The sequence below is a fragment of the Neodiprion lecontei genome, chromosome 6, assembly GCF_021901455.1.
Source record: "Neodiprion lecontei isolate iyNeoLeco1 chromosome 6, iyNeoLeco1.1, whole genome shotgun sequence".
NCBI lineage: Eukaryota > Metazoa > Arthropoda > Insecta > Hymenoptera > Diprionidae > Neodiprion > Neodiprion lecontei.
The window spans coordinates 30,746,087-30,758,550 of NC_060265.1; the positions used below are offsets into that span (position 1 = coordinate 30,746,087).

A 12,464-nucleotide genomic window follows, 5' to 3' on the forward strand; every position below is an offset into this window, starting at 1 on the left:
GCCTGTCTGAATACGAATGTAGCCACTCGCTTAGCAAGATTCGGACTCGAGGTGTCGAAGATTTTCGTCTCTTTGAACGCAAATTATCCGTCATTGCGTTAATTCTTCGACGATCGAGAATAACGGTACGATGAATTTTGATTTGAAAATTTGAGCGCATTTTCTCTCGCCGTCTAAAAAAGAGATAAAAAGAAAAAAGTGCAGGCTGCATATTGAGCTACGAAATAGGCGCGACTCTCTCACGGTTCACCTCGGTTCTTCCTAACCAACAAAGAACAAACAAAACCAAAAGATATTTAGTTAAATTGCCTTCTGTGGTCCTTATTATTACACAGCCCGAGTTCCCGGCTCTCTGTGGTCATTGTTGCAACAGCGGTCGGTAGTAAGAAAAAATTCTAATAGGCAGGTAGGTGCCTAAAACTCTGTGCCTCGTACACCCAGCCAACCAACACAGCCAACCACCTCGAGCGAAAGCCTCGGCGCACACAAAACGGGGTGTGTACGAACGTGCGTACCGAAAGGCACGTCTGCGTTGCGTTGATGAAACGCGTAACGTACTTCGTACTATTTCCATTTCGATAACGACCCAAAGCTGATGCGGTCGATGATCATTGCGGATCCTCTCCCCGGTACACCGGCATAATTTTCGACGGCTCGAGTGCTCCACAAGAGGTTTTACTTCCGTGACGAAACGCAGAGCCCGTCGTGTCGGATTCTCTACCCCGAGTCTCGGCCTGTCGCGTAATTTCCACCACGGACGTATCGGGTTGCCGAAATTTGAACCCCCGCGTCCCGATATCCACCCATCCGAATGCCTTCGCCCTCTACCCTTATCCGAACCCGCGAGCTGCCCCGAACATCGAGCTTCCAGATTGCACCTGCCTTCCAAATACCGAACGGTGACGGGGTTTCGAGTGAAAATAACCCGAATCCGCAGGCACGATGTTCCTCGAATTTATATTCCGTCAGAGCTGTCGAAGCCGGCGTTCAATTGCGCCGTGGATCGATTCGTTGCGATGCTTCTCACCTCGGACGTGCCAAGAAAAATGGGTATGTAGCGCCCTGAAGAGCTCGCCGTGGCGACGAAATTCCCAGATCCACCCGGAGGCCGGACTTGAATATAAATGCGCGATGGTTTATTCGAAATTCTGAAATCCGAAGAACCCGCGCTAGCAGCCTGTAAGCGGCCGATGATAACGACAATAGCATTCCGGTGCCAAAAATGCGGTAGTGTTTGGAGAATGGAACAGCAGGTGGCGATCAGCCCCGGTGCGGAAACACGTGGTCGCCATTTGCGACGGTCGTTTGAACCTGGTCGGATGGCACTTTGTGAGAATTCCGGCTTGGGCCGAGGAGGTCGAGGCGACTTTAAAAGACCCTAACCGAATGTGTCAATATGCCTAGGAATATTTTGCATCGGTAATCAAGGTGCGTAGGCTGCAGGTAGTTTTTGACATTAAGAACGGAAAAGGGCTTCTCGTGCTAAGGGTACGAACGGAGCCACTTTCCCTTCTAGGACGGAGGAGTTCGGTGGAATTAGAGCAGCATTTTGTACAACGATTCAATTCTTCCGTCGTAGTTGTTGTTAATTCACCTTGGACTTTGAATTTTTAGCCCCGCATTAGATGAATTTATGATTTCATAGCTGAGTGAGTCTCTTATTCTAGACTCGCCGATGACGAAGCACTCATTCATTTTGTTGAAACTGAATCCGCGACCGGCTCACATTCATAAAACCGAATGAATATGACTATGCAGCTGGTCGTCTCTTATTAGAAACGACGGGAATAGCCTCTGAAGTGTATAATTAAGACCTCGCTCGGTATCTCACTTATGCGCTACGTAGGAACTTGGAATATTTAATATTTATACGCCGCACGTGAAACCTGCCTTCTGCAGCTTCGATACGTAATCCTCGCAAGAATAAGTATCTTGAAAAATTCTCTTGCTCACGCTCGTTAAACTCAAGGTCTCGGCATTCCAATTAATATGGCGCGTTGCAGACGCTCTAACAAAAGGACTTTCTTAGATCAGCAGCGTCTTCCTTATCAATTACTCTGTAATGACAAACGATTCGTCTTCATCGAGTTCCCTCCTCCTACCAATCGCATAGTAATTTCGCCATATAGTCGTGCGGATGACAGCCGATAGCGTATAATGGACAAATGATGAGCGATTGACTTTGGAAGAGACACGTTAACGAAGAATGTCAAAATTCCTTTCATTGTAGAAAAAGCTACAAACGACAGGCTATTCTTTTTTATCGTTAATTGAATACATCTAAGTACGAAGTGCGTTTCCGGCATGTTCGATAAGTGATTCACCGTCTTCGAAGCTGAGTGGAATGTTCGAGTCTGGAATTCTCGGATCGTGCCTCTCTTGGTATTGTTCAACGAACACGTGGATACGTGAAAATTTCGTGTAGAGAAGAGAAATCGCGAAATTCTTTTCGAATTAAGATTCTTCCTCTTCAAAAATTGCCATCACCAGATCCTGCACGTCTCTATCGCATGATAATAAGTGAAATAGAATAGCATCGATACAGTTTGTTAACCATCTATTTTTTCCCATCCAAGAACAAGAGAGACAACACTGGAAGGAGACGCGCTCATTGTCAGGGTGAGTGGTGGATATAAGAGAGATTCATATCTGGAGCATTGAGTCTCGGTTACATGCACAGAGCCATTCGACTCATCGACGATTGCGAAACTTCTGAAACGAGTAAGTGTCCGAGGATCAGGGCTTGGCGCAGCGTCACTTTAAGGCTGCGCTGTCAAAGGCGTGGATGCGGATTATCCTCAAGATCGTCTCTCATCCCGACAATGACGGCACGGCGCCTGCCGCGAGCCTCGACGCCGTTCTTATTGCGTCAGATTGTATAATCTGTCGCACATTGTACGAACGGCAGACGGACTTTGTACGATTCAAGCTGCTGTCGGGAGCCTGAACAACGAGCCAACTCGACTCGTCGCAAATCCTCGCAAATCCTCGCTCATCTCGTTCCTCTTCCGCATTCGCGAAGACGGCAAAACCAGAGCGAAGAAATTCGGTGGCAATTGGCGATCTGTAACGCAACTCAGTTTCTTTCCCTCAAGGGTTACCGACCATCCTGAGCGATTACAAATCCGCGGTCAACAAGGTGCGACACGTGTGTGTGTGCCTGTGTGCAAGTTTCACGGAGTTGCTCGAATGCGCGTGTAACTCGGTTTATAAGGCGAGTCCGCGTAGACCAATTTAGGGACGCGTTGCCTCTCCTCTTCTCTTGACCGGTCCTGCCTTATCGAGTCCGTCGGATCCTTTCCGAGGATCCTCCTGAAGAGACGTATCCAACCTTCGTCCGATGGTCAAACGGACGTGCTCGACAACTCGGCGACCGTTCATTTTCGTTCTTTCTTCGCTTTTAACTTCTTTGGCAAAATTTGACTCTTTTAACCACACGATAAATCGAGTATTCGACAGAAATAGAATCGACAATACAATTCGTTCTTTATGTAGTAACGAAGTTCTCCGAGAAACGTCCGGTGCTTATTTTTCAATCCTACAGCACTGAGTGAGTACATACGAATTCTATAAACTTCGTTGACGAGGCGCCTCTATTTAATTTCTATCACGCATAGACTCATAAGTGTGTGTCGAAGTGTAATATGCGGGTAAACCTTGAAAAGTATATTACACTTCTGCGTATAATAATACATACGTAGATAAGGAGTTTCAGCAAGTCGCGACCAAGATAGGAACCTGTGGCGAGAATGTGATTCACGAACGTGCGAAGGACATTCCATATCGATCAACGACCAGACCATATAATAATTTCAAATGACTCTTTTTTTAATCGAGGCGCCGCAGCCGCCGTCGAGCGACCGACGGGCCTCTCTATGTACAACAGCGATACCGTATTATCTTATCTTTTGTCCGCGTAGATTAGGTACACGTACAGTTTCGCAAAAATCAATTAGATATCAATCCTCGTGCACGGATCCGACACTCTATGATTGTTATTCGTTTTAAAAACAAAATTATCAGGTAAGCGAGTGTAACGCGTGATTCAAAGAAATCGCCGTTGGTTCAGTTTTTTTCTTTTTTTTTCCTTCAATGGAAACGTGATCACGATGAGATAAAACAAAGTGAAATTCTAGTCGAAATGCGATCAAGTCCCTTGTTCATTGGAGCGACAAATTTTGTTCGCACGTTTCTTTTCATCCGTTTCTGCTTTGTCAAGATGAACGTATTAATGATTATTGTATTGTTTTTCACGGTAAGAGAAACGCAGGATTTTGCCAATGTACTGGACATTTTTTTCAAAATAATAACCTTTCGACCGATATGCAACTTCAAATTGTGGCCGATAGATTTCAGACTGTTTTCAGTCCGTGTCGACTAGTTGAATTTTCGATTTCTCACTGGTTTGGGAAAAATCCAATTCATCCGCTAAACACCCAGTGAAGTGTAGGTTACAACACACTGAACTAACTTCGAGGTGGCTGATCTATGTCTAAGTTCGCAGACTGCACATCCGGTGCGTGCAGACATAAGTTTGAAAACGAGTCTAAACATGAAATAAATTACCAAAAGAAAACGAGGTCCTTGAGCAAAGTCGACTCATTTCCTTTCTCCCTCTCCCCGAAGTCGGAAACGGTTCAAACTTCAAAGATTAAAACCGTCTTTCCTCGGATTTTCTTTCCGTCTGAAAATAATTTCATCATGCGGCGCCGAGTCGTCGAAGAAATATAATTGGGCACGAACCGACGTGGATGGTTGATTTGCGGTTCTTCAATTCGCCTTATTATTTCCCCTTTTTGCATTCGGAGCCGCATGAGCTCGGCCATAAAAGGGAGACGAGCGTACCTAATCAGCGGACTACTGCAGCGAAATGTGCAAGGTGGTGCAATGCCCGTGGGATAGACACACGTAATGCGCTAGATCATACGTACCGAGTACGGAAAGACTCAAACCCGAGCCGGGACGAGCCGTCCTGCAGTTTCTATCCGGAGGCGCCATTCCGGTCGTCGGTTTAATCCAAGGAAAATTGATCACAAGGAGTGTCGGTGGTGATTGTGGCGGTGGTGTGTCTAATCACGGATACACCTCGCATAATAACAGTCGACTCGTGATGCGAAGTGCGATATCAAGGTTCACGGAGAGTAATCAAGAAATTTTCACCGCACGCACAATTTCCACCGTACAATTCGTACCACGATTCAATACCGTGCCTAAACGCACCAATGTTTAGCAAATCCGAAATCACTCTGCTCAATCATTCTCCGGTACTCGTTGAACAAACTTGATATACAAAAGTTTGGAAGAGTCACATTATACAGGGTCACGTTCGCCGTGCTCTGATAAGACGGATTTTGGACCGGTTCGAAGTTGCGAATTATCCTTTCTCTTTTCGAAAGAGTTCTACATCTTCGTTCGGGCACTTTACGATGTTTGTACGCAAAACTTTACTCGGACTCAGACGATCACTCGCGTAATCTTCAACTCTCTGGCACGACGCGACGCTTGCCACGATCCGGGCTCTACTGGACGGGACTTCTGGCCCCGGTTGAGACGGCGGCTGACGCCGGTCCCAAGACGCCTGGCTGTTCACCGTCGGCACTAGTAGTGGTGAATGTGTGCCAGAGTGTGCGTGTTCAAGTGGGGATCGAGCAGGTCTCTCCTTCTCTTTCTCTCTGGGTATGCACACGGTGCCCATCGCTCGACCGATGATGCATGTGTAGAGACGAGCGTGTAACCCATGTGCGTTTCGGTTGTGTGAATTTTGCGCCCACACCGAGCTGCGTACGTGTGTGTGCATGCGCGCATGTGGGTATGATGTTTGGACGGAGAACAGAAGCACCAGCTCTTATCAAACTCAACTCGATCGGAATTGGCCGCTGTTGGTGGTGTTGCTCCATGTGGCTGCGTTGGTTCACCGCACATGAGCGTGTAATAAGATTGTTCGGAGCAGGCTCTGCAGTGGTTTTCGTACACGAAAGGGCGAGATGAAAATAAAACTCACGGGATTAAAACTCGAGTGCGGATGTCGTAATAACTTCAGGGTTCTGGGGCTTTGCAGATTAGCCCTGTTCGCATGAAATAACGAAGTTTATATTTTAAACCGCCTGCCACGCACTGACATGCGACAAAGTTGGGTATTAAGACCGTTTGAGAATAATTTGGTTTCTGGGTGTTCGCCTCTCGCACCACTGAACACGGTCTTTGACTTTCGACGCAAAAATATTGCCGAAATAAATTAATGATAAGATATTTTTCAAGTTTTATTCGTAATTGCCGATTCTGATTACTAATTCTTGATCCCCTTGATCTGTGAAAGGAAGCCGCTATCTGAGAAACAGAAAACCTTTTAACTCGGTCAATTTTTCCTAGAAGAAATATCGATAATATCGGTATATTTCTAATTACTAATCAATACCAGGACTAATTTCTATCAGCACCGACATATTTCTGGATCAATCGGTAAACCAGACTTTGATCCTATAATTTATCTAAAAGCGTGCGAGATTAAGCATGGAAAAAACCTACGCGACCTCATTCGAAAACTCCTTTGACCAGCGGAATAAACTCGGTTCACGTCAATAACATCGAAACAATCAGAGATCGTGACGGTGACGCGGTTAATAAAGGGCAAAAGATCTTTATCTTCGACTGAAGAATCTAAGAATGTCTATGCAAGACGTTTATTTATATCTCAGGAACCTTTCAACTCGGTTGCTCTCGTGCTCTAAATTCAAATCTATTAGGATTCGACGTTCGGTGAGGTAAAAACGACTCTTTGGTTTTTCCATTTTTCCCGACACCAGACGGTGTCTCGAGCTTTGGTAGGCAGCTCGAGTATTAAGACGTGCCCGAGGGGGCTCTTCACCGAGGTCGAGAGACCGATCGTGTGTGCAGCGGAAGATTAGCATAAAAGATCGATTCGTCGTCGATTCAATAAAGTACAAGGGAGCGATAAATTGGTCGGATTACTCGAGGAGCGATGGAGGGTAGGTACAACGATTTTGCTTGTTTGCTCTCGGAGCGGACACGCGTGAATCAAATATTCAGGTTTCACCTGGCGTGGAGAAGCCAACCGAGGCTGCGAGATACGAAGTTGCGCTCGCAGCGTTCACCGTGAAGCAATGTCCGAAATCCGTTCGATACGGAACAAACGACGTGTTCCGTACGATTCAATCAACCTCCGAACAGTCGGCAACACATACCAAATTTTGACCCACGGTCACGTGGGTGAGTCATACTTCGAACATCAGGTGGGCAGGGTTTGTATCCCGCGGACTCATCGTTCCAGACTCCGGCTTCGCAGCCTGATCCTCCTTCCACCACCGCCAACTACCCCGGGCCTCTGGACCTCGGCTATTAATAACGCGGTTCTTTGAGTTTGAGCCGAGAGTCAGACCCGAGCCCCAAAAACGTCGGGACTCGGGGTCAAACCGCTTTTAAACTCCTGCGGGATCCGAACTACCTCCTCGACAGTGGCGGAGGAAATTGGAGCCCGGAGAGGATCTCCGAAAGAATAGCGTGTGACTCTGGCTCCGCGAGGAACTTTGAACTCATTTCCCACTTCATTCACGCGACAGTCTTTCGTTCCATGAATTATTTCTGCTCTATTTCCTGTTACTGTTCTTACCGCAAGCATTGAGGTCTATGTTGTCGAATTTCCATCCCGCCGAGTGAAATCCAAGCTTCTAATTGCGTTAAACGTAGCATACGTAGCCATACACATGACACTGATCGGAGTGGAAAAACATTGCGAAATGATTCGTTCGTCCGAGAGCGACGTAAACGAGCCTCACTGTCACGGTCTCTGATTAGTTCGAGGCCCGTGACGAAGGCTGAGGTCATTGGATCGTTGTAATGTTGCAAAGTTTCTATCCATTTATTTCCAAGAGTGTAACGCGAGCGCAAAAAGTGATTGATCCGCATGAGCTGGCCGTCGAGAAACTCTCACGATACGTTTAACGAACACTCCTGCAATCTCTGGGCTACCGTGTGTATTCATAATCGAACAGTCTACCATAAACACAACAGCGTGAAGTTGGTACACTTTAAAAGATGACCTAACGATTCGGGTACGTTTTAATTTCGCCTATTGTGCAGACACCCAATAGCGCATTGCTGCTATTGTTGGTATTATTAGCCGCGAGCAATCCTTCACGCTCGCTAATCAGCATATGTAGAGAGCTACGTGTATACGTGATACAGAAGTGAATATGTGCCGAGTGTTGATGAATGAAGCTTCCACTTTTGTTGCTCGGATAACTTTTGTCCTCTTCCTTTTTTTTTTCCGTATCAAGTTCGAAGCTTGTTTCAACGGCATCCGGATACTCTGGCGCCTTCGAGCAGATAAAACTCATCGACGATAACACCTAGACTCGCTCGCTCGCATTCGCGTTAATTTTGTATCAAGCAATACCATGTAATGCTATCTCGCGGAACAAATAAACACGAATGCACCTACACTCGGCGCACTTATTCGTGCATGAATGTACATGAGGTACATCTTCGTTTCTCCGTCCAACCCAACCCCGACTCCTGCATAACTTATGAAGACAACACAATGTGGTTCTTTCCGCTTCTTCGCACCTCTCCAGAATCGAGCTGACGATCCTTCAGAAACTACTGAACTAGACTGAGAAGGTTGCAGCGTGCCCAACAGCGTTGACATTGACATTCCTTCGCCGACACTCGACACTCGACGCTGGAGGACACTTGACGGTGGAACGGCTGTTCCCGTCCCGGCTGACCCTTCGATCAGATTTATTTTCGTAGCGCATGGGCCAACTCCCAACACACTCGTCACCTCGATCCCGGATTCCTTATATCGCACATGACTCGAAGGAAGTGCACGATCAGGCCATTCGAGATGGAAAAAAAATATTATACGGTTCACTCCAGGGTAGATATGATAGCAAATCGGTGTCGTTATTCGTAAACGCCAACTTGAAGTCGGTGTAAAGGTCTTCTGGCTTGCGCTGTTTCAGTTGTCTATTCTGTGACAATTTTGGCGGAAGTGAAATGATAAAATCTATTTTTGATATTGCTTCACGAATGATCGGTACATATTTTTGTCTGTTTATTCTCGGCCTTCGCCCAGTACCAGCTTTCCGATTTTTCTTTACGGAAGTCAGTATGAAGTAAAATATTAATAATGCAAGAGTGAACAGAACCAGAAATGTAAAAGTTGATTCTTGACCTCGGTATAATGCACAAGGTTTGTTTCCTGAAAATGAAGGTCGAACGATACAATTTTCTATTTCACGTGTCCCTTTTTGCTGCTTGAACAGCGTAGTTTGAAAAAATCCAACTGAAACGTCATTAATTTAAGATGAAATGTCTTCAAGTATAAGCAGTCCGGAGTTTACAAATTGTTTCGTATTATTCCGCCTCCATTTAGAAAAAACATCCCTGTTCAGAACCAGAAATACCTGCAGGACTACAAGTGCTTTGTCCTATTCGCGTAGAGCAGCACCAGCTCAAATAGCCTAGACCACCGCAGGAATCACTTCATCCTTTGTTCACCGGTGTTGTATTAACGCCCCAGCGTACATACCAACATACTTTTCACACTTTTACGACGGCCGACCGAGTCCAGAAGTCCCAACCCAACATCGACGTCCCGTGGCCAGTCCCTGAGTCCTTCAACCCCGAGATATGCAGTACGCGTATACCTATAACTTGGAGTGTAAGATCGGCCATTTGCTACTGACAAAGGAAATTCCCTCGGTAGCAGGAGGAAGGCAAGTAAAATGGATAATAATTCTTGGCAACAGCACGAGAGGAACTTTGGTAATATTTGCGACCGACGACCTAATCACCACAGACACGACTGAATGGTGTCCTAGTCCGAGTTGGCGCCGATCCGCTCATTCATTCGTACACTATGAATTTCTTCTTTTTTTTTCTTGCGATGTCCATTGACTGCGATTCGCGACCCACACCATTACCAAACATGGTGATGGAGGCCGCTGATCAGGCCCTGAGTTGTTGAGCGATATTGCGTTGGTCGTCCCGTGGGCCCCGATCGGTGGCTTGATTTGTAAAGCGGGTACACGAGCGCGTCGCAGATTGACGCGTCTATCTGCTCCTTAGACACCCACGATTCTCAAAGACCGGAGAAGAACAGAACGATCGAATGATCCGCTCGAGGGGTGGGCCTAGAAGGCGGAATGTCATCTCTGAGGTGGCATTCGATTGTGTCGGAGACTAAAGTCATTCTGTGGGCTGGAAACGCCGGTGCTTGACTATCCGTGTTTGGCGCGACGCCTCGTACAGCTTGCCAAATGGCTTACTCAGGCTCGATAGCAGAAGAAGAAGAAACGGATGCAACGTTAAAAAACACGTGTCGCAAAAGCGGATTTCCCCTTTTTACAAGACCGATCATACGTAGCGAAACCGACCGCGGGAATATATACGAGCGGATAACCTGCAGCCACGCTTTTATGTTTTGCCTTACCACGGATTCAGCTTTGCTTGATAAATCTTGGAGGAATCTACGCGCATCCCCGAGTCCGGACCGCGGCGTCTACCGATCTGCTTGGTAATGACCTCACGTAGTCCATACAACCGAACCGAAGAAAGGGACGAACGTTATACCGCAAGAATCCGACAGTTTTCTGCGATTTATATACGCCAGATCAGCAATAACTACGTGAAAATATGGGGGCGCTACTTGAGAGATAAATTTCGTTGTTTCCTCTTTTTTATCGGCTTTGATTACGCCGGTACGAATACCGATCACCCTACTAAAATTTATGATCACTGTGTTAGGCAATTATTGTCCGGTTTTAGCCATTCTTCAAATTTTCAAAACTTTCACCCACGTCTGTGTCAGCACATTGATTCCGTCCCACGGGATTTAACCATAATCTAAAATGAAATGGTCAATCCTTTTTATAAATTTCAAAATAATAGAGGAATAAATTGTTCGGAATTGCAGCCAGACTATAATAACTTCAAATCATGGTCCCACCTGCGGAGGACAGAGAGAATCGTAATTTCAAAGGGACTTGGATGCAATGAGAAAGATCCTGAGACGAGGCTCTTCTCACAATCAGTACGTTGTTAATTTTAGAGAAATTATGAGAAGAGCGATAAATATTTCCGATTGCTTAACGCTTAATGATATTCTCGGTATTGGGCGTCATTAATGAAGTGGTTTTCAAAATTCCATATATCTCCGTGAACAGGTGAGATATACCGTATAGCATGTATATATTATCGACTGTATACAACAAGCAATTTTAACCCTTCCTGGCCCCCTAGTGGTGTAGACCACCCCAGACCTTTTGTCCCTTAACTAGATGAAGTAAACTATTAAAAAAAAAAAATAGTAATAAATATAAAAAGAAATTATGAATTATTTAGCGAAATTGCGATTTTTCAAAAATTTCTGTCGCATTTTTTTAGTATATTTGAATTAAATTTTTAACCATATCATCTACATGATCGTTTAAAGTAAACTTTCAATATGTTCTAAACAATATATCAAGTAAAATTATTCAACAGTTTAATTATTATAACAATTTTTGTCGCCGGGGTGTAAAACACCCCAGTCTGGCAAGTACGTGATTCTTCAGAAGTGTGTGGCACGTAAGGATTAACAACACGAGAACTAGATATCTCCGATGTAATACAGTGCCGATTATTAACGGCCGACGAACGATGATCCTTGGGGTGTAAGAATTGTATCTAAAATAAGGAAAAATCGAGACGAAGAAGAATCGATTTCTTGCCAATTTGACACTGTCTTTAAAGAGCACGCATGATCTTGTTCGACACGATATTTGTTCGATTCGGAGTGTAGGCAGGTAGGCGGGTATAAGGAAAAGGCAAAGATGGGAGATAAAGGGACCCCCGTAAGACAAATTCTGACTGGTTCATACCTCTGCTTCGCATCCCTGATCACCGTCCGTCCTTTTCGCCTGAACTTGGACTGGCGTTCTTCCTCGTCTTCTTCTTCTTCTTCGTCTGCTTCCCCAGAAAACTGGTATAACTATAGAAGTGTACGCAACACAGGTTCGCACGTATACAACACGGATTTACACTACGAGCTCTCACGTAAACCAGGCTCGTTTCAGGCCGCAAGAACAGCGTGACAAGATGGAGACAAACTTCTTTGTCGGCGCGGTGAGCTTTTTACACGGATAAAACGTTTTGCGGATCTCTTGCCGGCCGTGACAGACGCTATATATTCGGAAGAGCGAAGTAGGGGCTGCGGTTTATTACACATAGTTTTACGGTAGTCCAGGATTCTCGAGATGCGTTTCGGTGGATCTCAGCCCGGGTTGTTAATGCGGGATCCAGTCGTAAGATTGTGTTCAAAGGATTCGTCCCTTTGGAAAATTTTTTTATTCACTATATCCTAGATTACCTTTCTTGGTATTATTTATGGAAAAGGAAGCCATCGTCACCGCAAGATCGTTACTACAATATAATCATTATCACGGTACCTGCAGCTACTTATT

At 45.5% G+C, this 12,464-nt stretch overlaps 1 protein-coding gene across 2 annotated transcripts in view; it reads right to left on the reverse strand.

The window, feature by feature from the left end:
- Positions 1-12,464, reverse strand: part of LOC107226758 (protein TANC2) — a 67,766-nt gene that overhangs the window by 28,937 nt on the left and 26,365 nt on the right. The window contains exon 1 of one of the 2 annotated variants that reach the window (XM_015667668.2): positions 4,932-5,557. The exons of the other annotated variant lie outside the window; for it this stretch is intronic. Within the exon in view, the coding sequence (XP_015523154.2) occupies positions 4,932-4,998 (67 nt within the window). The 5' untranslated portion in view covers positions 4,999-5,557. Of the gene's footprint in view, positions 1-4,931; positions 5,558-12,464 lie in introns of those variants that run through there. 2 annotated transcript variants of the gene reach the window in all.